The sequence below is a fragment of the Glycine max genome, chromosome 16 (genome assembly GCF_000004515.6).
Source record: "Glycine max cultivar Williams 82 chromosome 16, Glycine_max_v4.0, whole genome shotgun sequence".
In the NCBI taxonomy this organism is placed as follows: domain Eukaryota; kingdom Viridiplantae; phylum Streptophyta; class Magnoliopsida; order Fabales; family Fabaceae; genus Glycine; species Glycine max.
Window position 1 is genome coordinate 29,618,277 of NC_038252.2, and position 23,416 is coordinate 29,641,692.

Consider the following 23,416-nt stretch of genomic DNA (forward strand, 5'->3'; position numbering starts at 1 on the left):
ATATTTCTATGTCTTGATAAAAAAAGAGTGAGTTCCAGCTTCTTCCCGAGTTCCTCAAGGTAGCTAACATGTCGTGTAGCATATGAATTGCAATTACATGATGGTTTGTGAGATAATAAAAATGAGTTTTGAATGAAAATCCTCTACTGGTTCCTGGATGCTGCTGTTCGATCAGATTGGTATGGGTGTGGAAGAAGAGGTACATCATATGATAATGTCATCTTTATTGTATTATCATTTCCAGGGAGGTGTTATTTATGGTAAAGACCATTGCTTGGAACTGGTCCTCTTGGGATAATCACTATATGACTGAGCTCTCTTTCATTATGATGTTTGTTTTACTATTAATTTGGGTAGTTGATATATATAGACACGGCGATATTCATTCAATGCATTTAAAATTATATTGAAAATTCATAATGCATTCGAATGTAGCAATCAAATTATAATGCATATGTATTAATCCAGCTCTGTCTCCTTTAAGAGAAGCTCACATCCACCTTATTGTCATGTCCTATGTATTGTCGTTCAACAGTTCAACTACTGCCTTTGCATGGAGAAGGAAAAAAGAAACACACCTTCAAGCAATAGTTTCTATACTATGTTCTACCTCACAATTTAGCATGTGTTCTTTTGTGCTTTCTATCTCTGCAATTGTATACATGCACATGTTTAGTTAATGTAAACTTGCCTCTTCAAGTTTCGTTTTTTCCTTCTTGAATTGCATTTACGTTATTATTACGTACCAAGGACCCAGTTAGACTTGGATCACATGGTTCCAAATTATAGAAATTAATTTTTTTTTTGTGGAAAAATTAAAATTTATTTAGCAAATATATTATCATATGATACAAAAAATTCATAATTATATTTTTCCAAAATGATAAAAAAAATATATTATATAAAGCCATAGAGTGATTGAATCAATTGACAAAAAGATTGTTTCAATTTAATCAATGATCTCAAATTTGAGTCATTAGAATACAATTTCATTAAATGCTTTTAGTGAAAGATATCTGTGGTTTGTGAAAAAAATATATAATATAAAATATATTTAAATTGAAAACAAAAAAATATTTTCTTATAAAAATACTTAAGATTACAAGTGTTTCACATGTTACAAAGAATCTTTAAGGATTTATAACAACAATTTGTATATACTTTAACCACAATTTTTTCAAAAATATATTATTAATTATGTTATAAAAACCTACTTGATTAAAATAAATTATGTTAGTAAAAAGAAATGACCAAAACAGAAAAAAGAAGAAAAATCCAAAAAAAGAATATAAAAATAGTAATAGAAGAGAATATTTGTTGATATATGTACTTAAAAGTTTAAGCTACCAATTTCTTACATAGTTTTGTAAGTTTATCTCATTCACAAATGTTAATAAATTGTCTTTAATATGTAATTATCAAATCAATATAAAGGAAAAACTAGTCAAATCATTTGAATACAAATGTAGTCATTTATAGATTTGAAAATTACAAATGGATTATAAAAAGAAAAATAAATGATACTTAAATATCTCATCTAAAATGAAAAAAATGAAATTATCTTCTCAATAAAAACCATAAAAAGGGATACAATATTTTGTAAAAAAATATAAAACAAATAAATATCACTTAAAAGTTAAAAATTAACCACCATAATTTTAAAATGGTAAGGATATTTATATAAAACATAATAAAATAGGTTATTTTTAATAAAATTGTGTGTCTATTTTTTATGAAATATATTTATCTTGTATAAAAAAATTCTTATCTAATATTTTTTCGTGCACCTATAAAAAATTCATATCTATTATTTTTTATGCACAGAAAATTGTGTCTCTTTTTATTAATTTTCTGTTCTTTATGTAATTAATTTTATGTATTTATGAGCACAGAAAATATTATTTTATGTAATAAAATATGTTATTTTAAATAATAATGTGTGTTTATCTTTTTATGAAATATATATTTATCATGCTTGTAAAAAAATTCTTATTTATTATTTTGTCATGAAACTATAAAATGTTGGGATCCATACTGGTGTTGGGCTCTAAGAAGCTTTATAGTAGTAAGGCAATTATGTTTGATGAGGAAATCAATTCAATATATAGTTTTATATAGATTAATTAATACTAATAAATTCGGTTAATATTAGCATAATAAATTCATGTTAATAAATTAATTAATATCAGTGAATTAATAATTAATCATATCGGACTATATTGCATTTTTTTTATCTCATTTTTATCAAATTTGTTTTTGTCTCATAATACATTTCATTTTTATTTTTATTTTCAGTAATAATAATTATAGGAAATGAATATGTCTTTTTCTTTCACTATGGCCCTAGGCGCATACCTGATAAGTCATCAGTGTGGTTGGATGGTTAGATTGTTGGGTCTGCGAAACTCAAAATGACATTTCCACGAAACTTCATTTTTTTATTTAGTCTTGACGTGTCAACTACGTGAAAATATTGACATAAGGACATGACATTAACATATAAAATTGAATCTTCTAAATCCACCTTCCAGTCAAAATATTATAAATTGCATGAGGACAAAAAATATATTCAAAATTTTATAAAAAGTTAAATATTTATTAGCATGTAATATTCTAAATTTGTATGTATTCACGAGCACAGGAAATATTATTTTAAATAAAATTGCGTGTCTATCTTTTTATGAAATATATCTTCATCATACTTGTAAAACAATTTCTATTTTATGCAACTATAAAATTTATTAAGAATTCATTTTTTTCTTCAAAATTATGATTATATTTTTGTTCTCGTAAAATGCAAATGCATATATTTTAACTTGAAGCTAGATTTAGAAAATTCAATCATGTGTTAACGTATCTTTATTATGTAACAACTATATGTTCACGTATTTAACACGCTAAGATTGACTTAATAAAAAAATGATGAAGTTTAATAAAAAAAGCCACATGCCCATATATTTACTGTTCATTTTCTATTATAGAAATATGTGAAGCTTCGTGGAAAAGTCATTTTGAGTTTCGCAGAGACCCTACAATCTAACCATCCAACCCCACTGACTTACCAGGTATGTGCCTAGGGCCACAGTGAAAGAAAAAGAGGTACGAAGCTTCACAGAAACGCTAGCTATAAGCTTAAGGCTATAAGTTTTCTTGTTTTATTAGAATGGAGATCCAACAGTCCTCCATCTACAATCATACAAACCTTTATTCTAAGTTCTGATGGCTCTGCGATCATTCTCTTACGATGTGTTCCTCAGCTTCCGAGGGGAAGATACTCGTTATGGTTTCACTGGCTATCTCTACAATGTCCTTCGGGAAAGGGGAATTCACACCTTCATTGATGACGACGAGCCCCAGGAAGGGGACGAAATCACGACAGCACTTGAGGCGGCTATTGAGAAGTCCAAGATTTTCATCATCGTGCTCTCTGAAAACTACGCATCTTCCTCCTTTTGTTTAAACTCACTCACTCACATCCTTAACTTTACTAAGGAGAATAATGATGTGTTGGTTTTGCCCGTTTTTTATAGAGTGAATCCTTCAGATGTCCGACACCACAGAGGTAGTTTTGGAGAAGCACTGGCTAATCATGAAAAGAAGTCGAACTCTAATAACATGGAGAAGCTTGAGACGTGGAAGATGGCTCTGCACCAAGTGTCTAACATTTCTGGCCATCATTTCCAACATGATGGGTATGTACCCTTCCTCACTTACTTTATTTTAAATTCTTTAATTTTGACTTGTCTAATCACACTTTAACGTTCAATTTTAAAGAGATCAAATTATAATCACATAAATCGTAATATGGGTTTAGGTTCCAAGCTGCCAACAAAATTTTAATTCTTATAAAATATTTGAAGTGTTAATATTACTCACAATTGGACTTAATGTTATTTATTTGTGATAGTTTATTTGAACTTTATGATATATTTTTTATTAATATAATTTATCAGTTACACTTTAATCAATAGATTTATTATCATTTTAATTTCATTTAAAAAATAATATTGTCTTTTGTACCTAGATATAAGGCTAAGGAAAGATAATAAATTATTATTATTTTTAAAATATTATTGTTTATTGGATCTTACTAACGAGCGTCTGTAGGACAAATTTATATATTCTATAAAAAAAAATTATAAAAAAATCTCCATAATATATATTTTCTTTTGATGGGAAATAGTAAATTGTAGGAGCTATAGCTGTAACCCTCATTTATCAAATTTTGGGTCGATGAAACATGTACTATGTATAGCTGGTGCTTGGTGTAGTAGGTCCACATATAGCGATGACAAGAAAACTAGTACCCTTAGGTCCACATATAGCGATGACAAGAAAACTAGTACCCTTCGGTCCACATATAGAAAGGTTAAAATATTCTTATTGAAAGAGTTGAAATATAGTTGCGAATTAAGTATTTAGAGAACGTATTAATAAGGTTACTAGTTGGTGACAAAAAATAAGGTTATATATTTTATTGTAAGATGGTGTGTATACTTTCGAATAAGAGAAGAGAAAAACACTAAGAATATTATATATAAAAAATATTGAGAATATTTAATTCAGAAAGTGAAGAGAAGAAAATTACACCTTTCAAATTATATATTTTAATTTATAATATAAAAATAAATTTCTATAAATTTATTTATTATAAATTCCAATTATAATATAATATGTATTATTAATTTTAATTACATAAAATTGAGTGTTTGTTTTACCATTTTTTTTATATTTTTAGGAATGTTATTTTTAGGAATTTAACATGAGAATATTATTTTTGGATATATTAAACATTTTAATATGTGCGAGAATAACTTTTAAAATTTAAAATAATTTAAATAAAAAATTAGTATTTTTTATAAGAAAATTTAAAGTAATTTGAATAAAAAAGAAAGTCACTTGTGTATTAGACAAATATCACTTTCCCATCTTCTAGAGAGAATATAAATATTAGAAAACATGGTAAAAGAGATAACTTTTTTTTGGATATATTAAACATTTTAATATGCAAGAGCTATAACTTTTTTTTTATATATAAAAAATCTCCATAATATATCTTCTGTACCCCTAGAGTAGTTTTTTTTTTGTTTGAGTTACAATATGCAATTTATCACATTGTTTCTGGTTCTTCAAGAATTTACTTACAAATTTTAACGAACAAGTTCAAAAATGAGTCTGTGAATTGGTATGCACCAACCAATTCGTGGTTTTATGAAGTGAGTGAATTTTGTAACTTAGGATCAAATATTTGATAGCATGAAAAAATACCATGCATATCAACAAATGGCCATAGGTGTTTAGTCCAATTTCACACAATTTCTTTGTTGAACAGGAACAAATATGAATACAAGTTTATTAAGGAGATAGTTGAATCGGTGTCAAACAAGTTTAATCATGATCATTTACATGTTTCGGATGTCCTGGTTGGGCTAGAGTCACCAGTGCTAGAAGTAAAGTCGCTTCTGGATGTTGGACGTGATGATGTCGTCCACATGGTAGGGATCCATGGACTCGCCGGAGTGGGTAAAACAACACTTGCTATCGCGGTCTATAATTCTATTGCTGGCCATTTTGAAGCTTCTTGCTTTCTTGAAAATGTGAAAAGAACTTCCAACACGATAAATGGGTTAGAAAAACTCCAAAGCTTCCTTCTTTCTAAAACCGCTGGAGAAATTAAGTTAACAAATTGGAGAGAAGGAATTCCCATTATAAAGCGTAAGCTCAAGCAAAAAAAGGTTCTTCTTATTCTAGATGATGTTGATGAAGATAAACAGTTACAAGCACTTATTGGCAGCCCTGATTGGTTTGGTCTTGGCAGTAGAATCATCATAACCACTCGAGACGAACATTTGTTAGCTCTACACAATGTTAAAATAACATATAAGGTGAGAGAGTTGAATGAGAAACATGCTCTTCAATTACTTACTCAGAAGGCTTTTGAGTTGGAAAAAGGAATTGATCCAAGTTATCATGATATTTTGAATCGAGCGGTAACTTATGCTTCAGGTCTTCCATTTGTTTTAGAAGTAATAGGTTCCAACTTATTTGGAAAAAGTATAGAAGAATGGAAATCTGCTCTAGATGGATATGAAAGAATTCCTCATAAAAAAATCTATGCATACTTAAAGTAAGTTATGATGCTTTGAATGAAGATGAGAAAAGTATTTTTCTAGCTTGATATTGCACCCTTGCGATTTGGAGCAGCCCAATACAAGCGGATCTCCAATTAATGTATTACTAGTCACAATAGCAGTGAACGATTTGATGATTGCCTTACCAATTCCTCCTGTTTCTTTTAAAATATTAAAGTCCTTCTTCACTAGCGCTCCCTACAACATTTCAATTCAAACCTTAATGCTTCATGATACTTACAAGCCTTAAATATTTCAATCTTCGTATCGTTTTAAAATTATTGTGGCAAATAGAAATTGATTTTGATAAATGAAGTTAAACTAGTGATTATAAAGTGGAAAAAAACATAATTATATTGCTAAGATATTTTATGTATGCAAATATTTCAACAGTGTTCCTAATAAAACCAAAGCTACTACCTTCATTTTCTATATGGAAAAAAATGCTTTAACAAGGGTAAGAAAAAAGCATTGTGTATACCTGAATTTAGATGTCAAATAGTCGCCTTCCTAAGCTGTAAAATGTTTGATCATCAATGAACATGATTTCCGCAAAATGTAGATTAACTGTGTAGTTTCCATTTCCCAGACAAAATTCGTAGTAAGTAAGAGAATTGGGAGAAACTCGTGCATCCACGTACAAGTCCACCATAGTCCATAGAAAGCGAAGTTTTATTTTGCCTGGTAGAGTAGTCGTCACCCTCATTATCCATAAAGTTACCAATAGTGACAAATGCCCAATTAATTCTTTGTTCCACTTGGGTGAAATCTAGCTGGACCTCCAGTATCTAAATCATCATCATGTGTTTGTATTGACTGCTACCATCTTTCCACCACAATTTATATGAAGAGAATATGACGATGGGATAAAAATAAAAATAAACTTAGCAATAATTAAAATATTATTAAGAAAACTAAGAAAAATACATTCCTTCAAATTGTATCTTTCTAATTTTCTATCCCTTTTGTTTTCTACTTAAAATAAAGATACAGGAGTTATGTTAACGGATAGATATAGGTCTATCTAGTCACAGAAAGTAAGTGATGATATTTTGATGCTCATTTTTTGTTTTTCATGGCATACATCAGATTATTTATGTATGCTCGAAGGTTGGAACCATTATAAACTAGATTTTGAGAAGTTAAAATACAAAAGAATTAGAAAACCATTAATATATAAAAAAATGTTTAAAAAATTATTTTCATATTAAGGATCATTTATATGCTTTTGAAGATTAAGATCTAGAATAACTAAAGCACATTTAGTGCAACTAGGTGGCCATGAGTCTTATGACTTAATGCCCAAGGATAAAAGGGTAAACTATATGTAACTAAAGCAACATTTCTTAAATGAAAAGAAGGGAGACAATGGAAGAAAAAGAGGAAAAAATAAAGTCTCCTTAACAAGTTTTGTTCTCTGTCAACTTCTAATGCGTCATCTTCTCCATTGGCTACAAATATTCCACTACCAGTTATCTCCTTCATCTTATAATCCGAACATGGCTTTCTGGAAATTCCACACTAGATAATTTCATATGCCACAGAATATATAGACAGAGCAAAATTGATCTAGTATTCATAATATGATTCAATAGTTGACCTTCTATTCATTTCACAGTAATCTAGAATCACATGATAAGTAGGAACAACAAACTGAAAAATACATATAACAAAAGGAAACCAATATTTTCTCTTTTATATCCTTCTTTACATGCTCTAGGACTGGGAGAAAGGGAAAGGGAGTCAAAAGATACATGAATAACAAGTGTTTCTTCATTTGAGACAATAGATACTAGGGTCTCTTGCAGTGATATGACTCATTTCCACAAAAAGGTGATGTTGATAGCTCACAATGACGAATTATAACATACATGCACAGAATAAGAATGAGTGCTAAAGTTGTGGGTTTTCCAGGTACAAGGAGGAGAATGCAGATATATTGAATTAAATTTCACATACCTATTTTAAACCAACGCAATGTTGTAAATGTGTGTTACCTACTCTAATGGCAAGAATGGCGAGTAGCCAAGCTGGACCAAAATATCTCAATTCACCACTTAATTTTCTAAATCGGAGAAAAGTTTAATTAATAGATCCGATCATCAGAATCCAACGAACTCAGCCAACTTCATTTGACCCATTTCGAACATTCGCTTCTAATAAGCTTGATAATGTGCTCAAATTCTCAGTGAAAGAATGTGACAAAAAAAAATCAGATTATTGAATTCAGATCAATGACACAAACAACCACAGGAAGAAAAAAAAAACTAACATAAAAACAGAAACATAAGCCTAAGGAGAGATTCAACCTTTTTAAAGTAAACTTCAATCGATTACGGCATACCCTTCTCGAGGTTATTGACGTCATAGGAGGTAGTTGCGGATCTGTCCCGTAGCTCCCCCAACTTGGGCTTTCTTTCATCCTCTGCTTGAATCACTAAATCGCGACCTCTTATGGGGTAAGGTAAAGTGAAAAGGGAGGGCGGCGAAGACGATGCGGCCGAAGCTTACACCAGAGGGTTCTGCTAGGGTATGCGAGGGCAAGCTTCAATCGCAAAAAAGAAAAGCTGACACAAAACTCGAGGGCTCCTAAGCTTCAATCGCGAAATGGGGAAAGCTGACACAAAACTCGAGGGCTCATGTTACAACCAGTAACCCTAAACACATCTCCACTATTTGATTTTCTCATTTTAAAAATGGACGGCAACGATTGCTTCTTTTGTACCTAGATATAAGACTAAGGAAAGATAATAATAAAATAGTATTGTTTTTAAAATATTATTGTTTATTGGATCTTACTAACAAGCTAGTGTCTTTAAGATAAATTTATATATTTTATAACTTTTTTTATAAAAAATCTCCACAATATATATTTTGTATTTTTAGTCTTTAATACTAAATAAACAATAATATTTTGAAATTGTTAGTTGATATTTACGACTAATTTTTTGTATTGAATAGGTACACAAAATTAGCGTATTTCTTCTAATTTATGGTTTTTTTTTAGGAATTGTACATATTTTAATGTTAGTTGTATTCTATACAGGAGATATTTCCAATTTTGTGAATTAATGTTGAAACCACTACAATTTCAAGCTAAAAGAAGAGAAGGTTCTAGCAGTTGGTGTCTCGCTAAGCGAGCATTATGCGCTTAGTGAGTGACATTCGCTAAGCGAGGCACACAGCTAGCTTAGAGTGTTGGAAAACCTTAGAACATGATCAATCAGAGATATGCTCACCCAGTGCGCCGCAAGCTCACCCAGTGACTCATTTGTCTCTTCTCTCGCTTAGCGCGCTTAGCTCACTAAGCCAAATTTCACTAACTCGCACTTAGCAAACCATTCTCGCTAAGCAAGCCTTCATAATCTGAAACGCCAAGGAGCCTTTAAAACATTGAAGTTAGCGGAAACAAAAGGGAGGAGTCGAAAAATAGAGCCAAGGGAGAAGCTAGAGCGACAGAAACAAGCCTCCAAGAGAGTTTAGGTTAGAGGAGTGAGTTTAAGGTTCTAGAGGTTGGAGGAGACATCCTCAACCATTCTTAGCCTTTTCTTTCCTCAAAATCTATTCTTTGTGCTAAAAGTCCATTACTTGTAATGAAAGACTAAACCTCTTGTTGGGGAGTTTTGCTAAACCTTTGATGTAACTCTCTTTTACTATCTATTTAATGTTATTTTTATGTGTTCCTTGCTTCTATTTGTGCTTATTTTTACGTGTTTGTGGCTTGATCACCCATTTGTATGTATAGTTAGGATTTTTAACATTGGAAAATGCTTTAAAGCCTTAGAACTTGATAGAGCAAGTTAGAAAACTGTATGTCTAGGAATGGAGTGCAATGATTTAGTTTTTATTATGTTGTAACCTTAATGCAACTCGTTTAAAATAAGTTTGATGAGGGATCAAGGATGATGTTTAAATAGAGATAGACCCATTCACTTAAGGGATCTTGGTTTGGGTAATTTTTCAGCATAAGAACACTAAGATAACGTTAAATAGAGAAAAATATTTAACAACATCAAAAGAGATTCAATAGAATGACCCAACACTTTTTACTTGACTGTTTTTACTTCTCAACTTCTAGATATTTTAGTTTGTATTTAACTATATTTTCATACAAAATTCCAACTTGACATATACTTTGCTTTTGATGGTGTACAAATGTTTGCTTATTGAACATATATTTTCTGAGTGAAACAAGTTCCTTGTGGATTCAATACTCGGTTCTTACCGTTTTATATTACATATGTGACTCGGTACACTTACCGATTAACATCGTAGAAGTACGAACAGAAATCAACCGTTACAATTCCTGAAACCATCAATTTAATTATTATTTATTTGTTAAAAAATAATAATAATAATTTTTGTCTTTTTATATGTAGAGCGCAGACAAATTCATTCTCAAAAGATGAAAATTCAAATTTTAAGTGCTAGAAAGTAAAAAAATTATGACAAATACATATACATTTAGGGTTGAATTTGTTACTATTTTACGCATTCAAGGACAAACTTGTCAGTGTATTACATATTCAGGGACAAAAATGATTATTTATCCAAATATAACTTAATCTTCATTTTCTCTCATTTTTAATCGCGACAAGCATAACATTACAATAAACACTTACAAAATAGGAAAACAAACATAAATTAGAATAAACACAATAATAAGTACAATATTGATTAAGAAGCATGATTGATTTATTGGTCTGAAATTTCTATAAATACAATTTAATCTTCATCTACTCTTATTTTTTTAATTGTTGCAAGCATAACGTTACAATAAACACTTAAAAAATTAGGAAAGCAAACATAGGTGTAATGTCATGCTTATTTTCCTATTTTTAATTGTTCAACGTAATGTTATATTTATGACAATAAAAAAGATGAAGATTAAATTATATTTTAGATAAATAGTCATTTTTGTCATTAAATATGTAAAGCGTTGACAAATTTTTGGAAACAAATTTATAAGCGTCTACACATTTAAGAATGAAAATGAATATTTATCCTTTAAAAAAGGAAAATTTCTCCATCTAAAATCTTTGACATCTGAGCTTGAGTTTTGCTTTTACTATTTTTTTTTTTTTTGTCTCATCTTTGTTTTCACATCTTATGCCTTCACGCTGTAGAGCTTAGTTTTGCCCTTTCTTTTTGTTTCTGTTATTCTTTCTTTTCACCTCTAAAGTAATCTATTTTGTTTGAGTTATGATAGTATGCACGAACCAATTCCCCGTTTTATGATGAAGTGAACGAATAATATAACTTAAGATCAAAATACTTGTTAACTTGAGAAAACATCATACATATCAACAAATGAACATGAAGTGTTTAGTCCGACTTCACAAAATTTCTTTATTGAACATGAGGTGTTTATATTTTTTTTTAAGCGGTACTTACTAATTTTCTTAAATAATATTACTAATATATAGATTCTTGTCATGATTTTTAATAATTTTTTAACCAGTGTGATTGAAATATTATTAATAGTATCTTTGTAAAAATAAGGCATTTCTTTAACTCAAGATTAGTACATAAGCTGCCAAATTTCTAATGTTTTGCTTCTCGAATTTTCGTGATGTTGTCCATTTTTATTTTATGTATGTTGATTATTATCTGGACTTAAAAACATTAGAGAAATTCTTCTATTTTATATATAGTATATTTTAATTTATTTTAATACAAACAAGCATTGCTAATATAAAAGTTTTTACATTATTATTTAGAAATGATTTTAATATATACATAATTATTATAAAAAATAATAATGAGGTTTTTATTTATATTTTTAAGATATTTGCCAATTAATTTCAAAAGAAAACTTACAATGGTATAATTCTTAAATTATTCTTGATAAAAAAAATATTTTTCTATTCAACCTTAATCGTGTTTGCGATCTTTTTAATTTGTTTATGTTGTTGATTTAAATTAAACTTTATATCAATTTAGGTCATTGCTAATGTAATTGAGTGTTTATGTCTGCATTAACTAATTAGTCTTGATGTCAAATAGGTTTATAAAAGGCTCACTGAGATTATATCTATTGATTAAGAAGAATAAGTGAGTATTGTTTATGTGAATTATCTATGTACATGTGTTGGTTGTGATTGAGTGTTAAGTGAATTCGATGAAAAATGAATGATTGTTGTATTTTTTTAATCAGCCAAAGAGTGATTATTTTAAATGTTTTTTACTTTTATCATTTTTAGATCTTATCATGAGTATGTATAATAGTTATTGTAAGAAAAAAAAAAAAACAACTCAGAAAAAATCAATCATGATTTGACTGATTCTTAAGTTTCATTAATAAAATAAACAAAATGAAATGTAACAAAGTCTAACAGAGTGACCCTTGACCCTTGCACATGCATGAATTCAATGCTAGTTTCGATTAAAGTTGCATAAAACACTAGCTCACTTAATCAAATCAGGGGCCAAGGCCTCACTGCACTTGGATCAATTTCCATACATAATTGCTTAGCTGAGTTCCTAATCTTAATATTATAGGATCTATAATATTACATAAATTTATTTGAACTCAAAATATTATTTGGGTCTACAGTTGACTCTACATATTAATATTTTTTTATATTTTTCAATTTGAACTCAAAATATTATTTTATTTGTATCATAAATAAAATTAAAATAATAAATATGTAACAATTGAAAAAATATAAAAAAAATACTATAGTAGAGAAAAGAATCTCATCATTTCTTGCAGAAGACAATATTTGCCGACCATCATTTTTTAAAAGCTTCACAGTATTTTTTTTCTAAACCAATTTTAAATAACATTTTTTTAAAAGTCATAAAAGCTAGCTTTGTGGAAAGAGTGAAAGGCCAAGGCTCTTCCTTCTTTCATGTTTTCTCAGCCTCACGATTCAAACTCTCTCATTCTTAACCTTTCTTTAACTTCCGGATACTCTCTCCGACGGCCGACAAAGGGTTCGACAACGAGATATAATCTACTATTAAAAAGAAATCAAATATCAATTGAAAACCCATTTTTATATATTTTTTATTAGTATTTTTAATTTTTAATTTTCTCTCTCGTATTTTTATTAGTACTATTAGTATTGGATGATGATTGTCTATGCAATAGACATTGCTCCATCTGATGTAATTATTTGGTTTGACCATGCTGGTACTGATTGTACCGGTTTTGGATTCATTTTAATAAAATTCCTTTCTTTTAGCTCTTAAAAAAATACAGATTATGGGGTATTTTCATTGAATCCAAAGCAAAATAGAATATCTAAAACCAAACTTGATTAGAGAACAAGAATCAGTAGGGCTAGATACAGTGTTGTCTTTTATCAGTGTTGATACCATACAACTGCTGAACTTGTTTCCTCTTTCATCCAATTATTGATTGCCGGAGCAGCAAGAAATTACAAGTGATAGTGCCCAGTTCCACACGTGTGACAAAAAACCCATATGTTGTTGCTGCTCTACAAATTGTGTCTCAACAACTTCACTGCCTACTAATCTTTGCTTTTTCCCCAACCCCAACCTCTGAACTACAAATGTTTGCTTTTTCTAAAAGCTAGGATCAGTGAATCGAATATCCTCCATGCTACTTTGCTCTTTCAATACATGGATTCCGCATTCGTCCCACGACTCTTCACCACATACAATCTGTGCATGGTTCCATTCACTCTTTGATAGTTCTTCATCTAAATTATCTTCCATTTGAAGACGAAAAACATATGTAGAATGTCTGAAGGTGCCACGGTAAAAATCAATAATTCCATGTTTATTATATACATATTCCGGTTTATTATTAATGATCACGCTGAGCAACTGATAACTTAAATTTAGCTTAACAATGCAAACAGTTATGGCTGGAAATTTGTTACGGAACCAGAAACAAATTGGTGGTCCCCAACTATGGCACTCAAACCACTCTGGAATCTGTACTCTTGGCAAACTAAAGTCAGTGTCTCCAGCCTCATGCAGTTCCTGTTAGTCATAAATAATTCATCAAGTTTAGCAACATTAAAATACTCTATCAATGACCAAATTGAAAACATAAAAAACATTACCTGATTCAGCAACATGCTTATGCTTGAGGAATTCAAGGCTGGGGAATCCATTGCAGATAATATTTTCAAGTTTGGAGGAATCCCTCTAATTTCTTGAAGACGATAGCAATAATCCAAAGTAAGGGTAGTTAAAAAGCGGCATTCTTTGATGCATTCGGGAATAACTGTGAATTTACTCCATGATAGGTTCAACTTCTTCACGTTTACAAAACATGAGAGAAATAGCGGAAGAAGCTCATCTGACAGTTCCAAAGTAAGAGATTGAACGCTTGAACACACGACTGAGGTCAATTTCAAAACATCGTCAGGCAATAGCCTCCATTGCAAACCGGCAGCATCAATTTGATTTAGTTCTGGCATCATGCAGATGTTCGAAATGAGGGTGGCAGCATCAAAGTCATATTTTATAAAAGTTGTCAGAACTAACAATTGAAGCCGAGTAAGATTTCGAAATGAAGGTGGGAGTTTTGTTATGGCACAACCAGTCCAGGAAAGTTGTGTCATATTTTCCATCTTTCCTAATATTTCAGGAAAACTCTTGAGATTGTAACAACCCGAAAATTCAAACCTTTCAAGAGAGGTCAACTTCAACGGTGGAAAACTCTTAAGCTTTGGGCAACCTGCAGCATCCAAGATTTTAAGCTTTTCCAATAAACCAACTGAATGGTGAATTGTAAATAAATTCCGACACTTTCTAAATGACAAATTTTCCAAATTTGAGAGACAAGATACATCTGGTATCCATCTAAAACTATCACACTCGTCCAAAATTAAACTTGTCAAATTCACGAGCCTCTGCAACGTAAAAAGGAAATAAAAAAAGATGTAAATCAATAAACAAGAAGTGATTATTACTACAAAACGTTAAAAAAAAAAAAAAGAACACATAAATAACCATAAACTGAACTTATTACAATACAATATCAATGAAATGAACTCAATACACTTGCCTTTTTAAATAATGGGGCCAACCTGAGTGACGTAATGCTACTATGGGGTAACTTGCATATAGCAAGTTGCTTTGGGTTAAAATTACGTGGCCATTCCTGTGAAGGACATCTCGACCATTCCAATACTCTTAAAGTATTAGGAAGATGTTTGGGACCTTTGGAAAAACAATCACTCTTGATAATAAGTGTTTTCAGATTTTCCATCTTCTTGAAGCCATCTCCATCCCATTCCACTTCTTCTCCAAATGAGGAAAAATTCATACATATGATTTCAATCTTTCTAGTCCCCTTTTAACACAAAAATCATGAATCAACCACAATACATGAATATATATTGCGACTATAACAGGCCAACTTAGAGAAATATACATATTATAAAGCAAAAAATACTTGTGACAAGAGCATGTAATAATTAAAAGAGATAATCCATGTTTAAAGATGAATACCAAATCATTCAGTGTATCAAAACTTACCTTATTTTCTTGTAAAACTTGATTTATATCCTCATGAGACCATAACCTGCTACGTTTCCCAGGCTCTGTTGGTGATTCTCTTCTGACAATTTCTTTACCCATGTCTTCTATTAAGTCATGTAATCTCATGACCTTAGTAGGCCAGCAATGAATGTTTATCAGAGATTTTTTAACCAACACCCCAATATGATATTTCATGCAACGACCATAATGAGCATAAAGTATATCTTGAACATATGTCAATTCATAATCTTTGAAGCCACAAGCAATATCAAGAAAAATACTTTTCTCATCTTCATTCAAAGCATCATAGCTTACTTTAAGTATGTCATAGATCTTTTTATCAGGAATTCTTTCATATCCATCTAGAGCAGATTCCCATTCTTCTATACTTTTTCCAAATAAGTTGGAACCCATTACTTCTAGAGCCAATGGGAGGCCTGAAGCATAAGTTATCGCTCGATTCAAAATATCATGGTAACTTGGATCAACTTCTTTTTCCAACTCAAAAGCCTTCTGAGTAAGTAATTGAAGAGCATGTTTCTTATTCAACTCTCTCACCTCATATGTTATTTTAACTTTGTGAAGCGCTAACAAATGTTCGTCTCGAGTGGTGATGATGACTCTACTACCACGACCAAACCAATCAGGGTTGCCAATAATCGCTTGTAACTGTTTATGTTCATCAACATCATCTAGAATCAGAAGAACCTTCTTTTGCTTGAGCTTACGCTGTATTATGGTACTTCCTTCTCTCGAATTTGCTAACTTAATTTCTCCATCTGTTTTAGAAAGAAGGACGCTTTGGAGATGTACTAACCCATTTTTATTGGAAGTTTCTCTCACATTTTCAAGAAAGCAAGAAGCTTCAAAATGATCAACAATGGAATTATAGACCGCGACAGCAAGTGTTGTTTTACCCACTCCAGGGAGTCCATGGATCCCCACCATGTGAACAACATCATCACGTCCAACATCTAGAAGCTCCTTTACTTCTAGCAAGGGTGACTCTAGCCCAACCAGGACATCCGAAACATATAAATGATCACCATTAAGCTTGTTAGACACCGATTCAAGTATCTCCTTAATAAACTTGTATTCATATTTGTTCCTGTTCAACATAGAAATTGTGTGAAATCGGACTAAACACCTCATGTCCATTTGTTGATATATGTATGGTGTCTTTTCAAGCTAACAAGTATTTTGATCCTAAGTTACAAAATTCACTCATGTACTTCACCATAAAGCCACGAATTGGTTCATGCATACCAATTCACACGACTCATTTTTGAACTTGTTTGTTAAAATTTGTAAGTAAATTCCTGATGAGGAACGAGAAACGATGGAGAAAATTGCATATTGTAACTCAAACAAAATAAACTACTTTAGAGGTAAAAAAAGATATATTTTGGAGATTTTTTATAAAAAAAAGTTATAGCTCTTGCATATTAAAATGTTTAATATATCGGCCAAAAAAAAAAGTTACCCCTTTTACAATGTTTTCTAATATTTATATTCTCACTAGAAGATGGGAAAGTGATATTTCTCTAATACACAAATGACTTTCTTTTTTATTTAAATTACTTTAAATTTTGTTATAAAAAATACTAATTTTTTATATAAATTATTTAAATTTTTAAGATTATTTTCATGCATATTAAAATGTTAAATATATCCAAAAATAATATTCTCATGTTAAATTCCCAAAAATATAAAAAAAAAACTTCCGTAAAACAAATACACAATTTTATGTAATTAAAATTAATAATATATATTATATTATAATTAGAACATATAATAAATAAATTTATATAAATTTATTTTTATATTATAAATTAGAATATATAATTTGAAAAGTGGAATTTCTTCTCTTCACTTTGTGAATTAAATATTCTTAATATTTTTATATATAATATTCTTAATATTTGTCTCTTCTCTTATTCGAAAGCATACACACCATCTTACAATAAAATATATAACCTTATTTTCTTGGATCACCAACTAATATCCTTATTAATACGTTCTCTAAATACTTAATTCGCAACTATATTTCAACTCTTTCAAGAAGATCAATATCTTAAAAACAATGCATATCTCCTTGAAAGACAACATAAAGTAGAGTACCGGTTGTATATATACATCCCCCAAGGGCCAGTCCTTGGTAAGGCCGTCTACTGGGTACCTAAGCCCATGTGTCCTACCGGAGCATATTACGATTTATGTGATTATACTTTTATCACTTTAAAATTGAACATTAAAGTGTGATTAGACAAGTCAAAATTGAAGAATTTAAAATAAAGTAAGTGAGGAAGGGTACGTACCCATCAGGTTGGAAATGATGGCCAGAAAAGTTAGAAACTTGGCGCAGAGCCATCTTCCAGGTCTTAAGCTTGCCCATGTAATTAGAGTTCAAGTTCTTTTCATGATTAGCCAGTGCTTCTCCAAAACTACCTCTATGGTGTCGGACATCTGAAGGATCCACTTTATAAAAAACTGGCAAAACCAACACATCATCCCACCCCTTAGTAAAGTTAAGGATGTGAGTGAGTTCGTTTAAGCAAAAGAAAGAAGATGCGTAGTTTTCAGAGAGCACGATGATGAAAATCTTGGAGTTCTTAATTGCTTCCTCAAGTGCTTTTGTGATTTGGTCCGCTTTCTGGGGCTCGTCGTCATCAATGAAGGTGTGAATTCCCCTTTCGCGAAGGACATTGTAGAGATTGCCAGTGAAACCATGACGAGTATCTTCCCTTCGGAAGCTGAGGAACACATCGTAGGAGAATGATCGCCAAGCCATCAGAAGTTAGAATGAAGGTTTGTATGATTGTAGATGGAGGAGTGTTGGGGCTCCATAGTAATAAAACAAAGCAAACTTATAGCCTTAAGCTTACAGCGTTTCTGTGAAGCTTCATATCTCTCTCTTTTGTTTTTTTTTTTTTTTTTTACTATGCCCTACGATCTCTACGAAACTTAAAAAGAGTTTTATATTAAGCTTCATATGACTTTTTCTTTCACTATGGCCCTACATACTTAATTAATGGTGAAATATATATATATATATATATATATATATATATATATATATATATATATATAATTTTAATTATAAAATATCTTAATATTAGTCATTGCATCTTTTAATTGTTTTCTTCACATTTGGTCTGATCATTTGTCCGGACTTTGGAAATGGAAATATTTAACAACGATAATAAATATGTACAATAATGATATAATAATGATCCATTCAGGAAAAAAATATACAATAATAACAATAAGTATAAAAAATATACTATAAATTTTAGTGCTATGTGAATACTATAGTTAAAGTAAAAATACATAAAAATATATTTTAATTTTAAATAAATAATTAAGAGTAATCAAATTAATTATAATATAATTTATCTTTTTAATAGCATTCATTGTCTTTTTAATTAAAATTAAATTGGTTGGATACAAGTTATTATTTATAAAGATAATAAGAATTAATTTTATTAATAATAATCAAATTAGTTCATGTTATCATTAATTTAAATTTATATAAAAAGGCAGTTTTTGTAAAAATTAATTTGATTATTATAATACTATTACAAAATGTAATATGTATTGTTGTTAATATAATTTGTATCAAAATTAATTCAGGTAAAATATAACTTTTTTTACTAATAATTTTTCATGAAAGAATTCCCAGTGAAATGATTTTGTTGTGCAAATTTTTTTGCATCCCCTAGTATATCGAAATCATAATTCTATTATGATATAAAAAAAATGAAATGAAACTTTGTTATCCAAAAAGATTGAATGAAATTATGATTTTATTATGTTTAAAAAAATGAAAAAAAAAACTTTTAGTAATTGCACTTCACTAATAGGGGTTAAGAGAGTGGTGGGATGGGGAAGGATTGGTAAAATGTTGAAACTGTATTTTAGTAATTGCACTTCACTAATAGGGGTTAAGAGAAATTTTATAGGAGTCAATAATAGCATCCTTTGTAAAATTGCTTGCCCCTTATATAACGTCTGATCAAACAACTTGGGTTGGGCATATCATATGATTAACAATAGAGTTCGGTATGTGAATGAGTGTGAATTAAGCATCTTACGTAATTGTATTTTATTTTCCACTTTTTTTATTTTTTCCATATGAATGCGTATAAAAATGATTTAAATCAAAGAGGACAATAAAATTATTCCATTTTAATTATAGTATCTAAAAGACTTTTAATTTCTTTGCAAAGTTAAAAATATATATTCATCTTTTAGCTATGAAAAAAATGTATTCTTCGTCTTATTTTACATCTGATCATATTTATAAAAATAAGTTGTAGTGTAAATAGGACCAGAGGTGGTAATTTGAGGGGGAAAATTATGTTCAGTATTGTTATCTTTTGCTCTATTTCACAACGGGAAGCTACTATTTTCATCTAAGATTTTAGTATCTCACCCCTTTATTCTGTTGTATTTTCTTATTTTGAAAAATATCATTTTGACTAAAACTTGATTTCATTGTTTATTTATTACAATGGAATCATCTTTTCATTACAATGGAGGGATGCAATGTAAATTAACAATAAAGTGTGATTTAATTTGTACCTCCTCACAAAAATGAAAACACTTTTATGTTATCAATAACAAACTTGATTCCATTGTCTATTGATCACAATGAAGCCATGTTTTGTTACAACAGAGAGATACAATGTAAATTAACAACAAAATGTGATTTCATAGTGTATTTTGATCAACAAAATCTCCTTCCCGTTGTGTATTGAGTTTGCACCTCCTAATGAAATGACTTTTATGTTAATCAAAATAACAATAGAATTGTATTTTTTTTTTTTATATTTTGCTCAACCAAAATATCTTTCCATTGCGTTAAATTTTTGCAAAAAAAAAATATAATTTTTTTGCTGATTTTTTTTAACAATTGATATCATAATTATTTATATTACTATTAAAAAAGGCAATCATGACAATTTCTATAATAATTATTTTGATTACTAAAAAGATAACTTGTATCGTCATTAAATAATTAAAGAAAAAAACGTAATAAACAAAGCTGGGATTTTGTTATGTAAATGATTATTTGTAAGGATCTTATTATGTAATTAAAGTTTAATTAATTGATTTGTTTGTTTCCATACGAGCATTGTTTGGATATTTGGATGAGTATTCCTTTGTTACAGAGGGACTAAACCCTTGGGTACAAAATACCTGTTACATCATGTTCTACTATTTTTACATGGTTAGGGTATCATTTTTTTTTTAAACTACAATTTTAGTTATTCTATTTATATTAATTTTGTGTAATATAAATTTAATGTTTTTATTTAATAATAATAATAATTATTATTATTATTATTATTGTTGTTATTATTATTTATTTTTCCTTAATTTTAGTTTTATTTTCATTGCTTACTAATTTTCAAAAGTTATTTATGAAAATAATTATATGTTTAAAATTTTAAATATTATTGTTTTCATATTTATTAATTTATTAAATATATCACCAATTATCTGTATTTATTATTAATCTTTAATATGCTATTAACTATTATATTCTATTGTTTCTTTGTAATAATAATTATATTGCTACATACTAGCTATTTCAAATCATGATATTTAATTAATTTTTATTATCTTTTATGATCTAGATGTATAAGGATATTAACTTATTGTTATTATTATTGTTGCATTATTATTGTTATTATTGACGTCTAATATTTGCTATCAATTTAATTATTTAAATTATTTATGGTAATTTTTAGCATATATTTCAAAATTAAAAATATTATTCTTAAATTTATTGCGTTAGTGATAATTATTAAATTATTTACATTGATACCATGTATTTTATAGAACATAAATTAGCTAATTAATAGTTAAAAATTATCATTCGACAATTGATTTGAGCAGGGAAAAATAAAGATTTGTAAAGAAATTATTCAAAATATGATTGATACAAAAATAAAAATTATCACAATAATAAAATATCTTCATGTCTTGTTGAACAGATATAATGTAAAAGTAAGATTTCTAATACAATAGTTATAAAAGAAAAAAAATGAAACATGTATAAAAAACCTAAACAATAATAATAATTCAAACTTATAATAACATAACACTAAAACGAAGAAGAAGAAAAAACAAAAATGCTTCTTGCAAAGAAAAAAGAAAAAAATAATGAAAGAGAAAGAGAAAAATGATTCATGCAAGAACTTTCTAATAAAAGCATGATATTGATACAAATGTTTATTCAATTTCATAAAAAATATTTAAAGAAAAAATTAGACCTAAAATTAAAATATAAATATAAAAAATACTTAAAAAAATTTAAACAAATATTTTTTTTATCAAAGATGAATATAAATTCACATTATATCTTACTAATCTAAAAGATTTAATTTTGATTTTTTGACAATGACCGATGGTATGTTTAAAGTATCCTTTCATACATAAAAATGAAAAATAAAAGAAATGATATTATATCAAAATATAAAATATGAAGAGAAAAAAAAAAAAGAGAAATGATACTTGCAAAGAAGAAATAATGATAAAAGACAAAAAGTAAGATGATATACGGATGAAATATGATTTTCAATTTTCACTTTTCATTCCTCAAAATGTATTGGATAATTCATATAAGAAATTTTTAATAAAAACATGATATTGATTCAAATGTTTATTCAATTTCACAAAAATCATTCAAAGAAAGAGTTAGATCTAAAATCAATATATAAATATAATTAACACTAAAAATAAAAATGTAAACAAATAAATTTCTATCAATTATAAATATAAATCCACCTTATATCTCGCCAATTTAGAAGAGTTAAATCCTCATTTTTACCAATGATCAATAACACATTTAAGCATCTTTTTTATACATAAAAATAAAAATAAAGAATAAAATGAATGATATTATAATAATGAAAAGAAGACACATTAGAAAGAAATTGGGTGGAGTGGATATTTACAACCCTTAGAAGCATAATCTATATACAAAATAAAATCATCAATTTGATAATGAATGGTGAAAAATATAATATAATTTTAATTATAATCAATCACTATAAATATTATTTATTTTAAATGCATTTTAATTATTAAAACTTTAAATAATAGTAAATTTGTATAAAGAACCAAATAAAAAAGGAACAAATAATATATGATAGGATTTTAATATATAATAATAATAATGATGATGTCTACTATTTTAATATATATAATAATAATAATGTCTTACACAATTTTAATATATATTGTTTTATAGTATATAATATTATACATATTTTTAGTTATTTTTTGAAATATATACTTTAATATATCTTTTTTTAAAATACAATTAAACATAGTCAAATATTATTTAATTTACCATTAATATAAAATTTATTATTTATAATAGTATCAATTTTATTTAATTAGGGTTAATACATTTAAATGACTATGGATGAACTTAATTGAAAATTATACTTTCAATCTTAAAACTCATTCATATATATATATATATATATATACACACACACACAAATAGTTTTTTATTAATTTTGTTTAATATAATTTAACAATCTTTAAATACATGTAACCATTAAATCTTATTGGTATTCATTGTGTAGCTTCAATGTAGCATCAAAATAATATGAAATATTTTTTTTAATCATTGAACAAAAGTTGTTTTAGAAAACATCATTTAAAATTAAAAAATATTGTTAATTTTATAATACGATACATTTTGTAACATATATGTTTACATATAACTATTTTTCTATAAAAGTAAAGTCCATAATATTTATTATTTAATTATTAAATTTAACTCTTCTATTTCCGGCTGG

At 28.3% G+C, this 23,416-nt stretch overlaps 2 protein-coding genes across 2 annotated transcripts; one reads left to right on the plus strand and one right to left on the minus strand.

Moving 5' to 3' along the window:
* Positions 1–3,160: 3,160 nt before the first annotated feature.
* Positions 3,161–6,280, plus strand: LOC547561 (resistance protein LM12). Its single transcript, NM_001361057.1, has 2 exons — positions 3,161–3,692; positions 5,333–6,280. Exons 1-2 carry the CDS (start codon positions 3,220–3,222, stop codon positions 6,129–6,131), a joined length of 1,272 nt encoding a protein of 423 aa, NP_001347986.1. The 5' UTR covers positions 3,161–3,219; the 3' UTR covers positions 6,132–6,280.
* Positions 6,281–13,377: 7,097 nt separating this feature from the next.
* LOC100796826 (disease resistance protein RUN1) lies at positions 13,378–18,919 on the minus strand. Its single transcript, XM_041010496.1, has 5 exons — positions 17,915–18,919; positions 15,594–16,704; positions 15,121–15,408; positions 14,171–14,965; positions 13,378–14,087 (listed from the first exon to the last, which is right to left on the minus strand). Exons 1-5 carry the CDS (start codon positions 18,385–18,387, stop codon positions 13,665–13,667), a joined length of 3,090 nt encoding a protein of 1,029 aa, XP_040866430.1. The 5' UTR covers positions 18,388–18,919; the 3' UTR covers positions 13,378–13,664.
* Positions 18,920–23,416: the final 4,497 nt, after the last annotated feature.

Bases quoted from the DNA above. Each gene is read 5' to 3' on its own strand.
- LOC547561 (NM_001361057.1), top strand. From the start codon at position 3,220: ATGGCTCTGCGATCATTCTCTTACGATGTGTTCCTCAGCTTCCGAGGG. The intron at 3,693-5,332 runs GTATGTACCCTT...TTTGTTGAACAG, and splicing joins CATCATTTCCAACATGATGG to GAACAAATATGAATACAAGT.
- LOC100796826 (XM_041010496.1), bottom strand. From the start codon at position 18,387: ATGGCTTGGCGATCATTCTCCTACGATGTGTTCCTCAGCTTCCGAAGG. The intron at 16,705-17,914 runs GTACGTACCCTT...TATGTTGAACAG, and splicing joins CATCATTTCCAACCTGATGG to GAACAAATATGAATACAAGT. The intron at 14,088-14,170 runs GTAATGTTTTTT...TATGACTAACAG, and splicing joins TAAGCATGTTGCTGAATCAG to GAACTGCATGAGGCTGGAGA.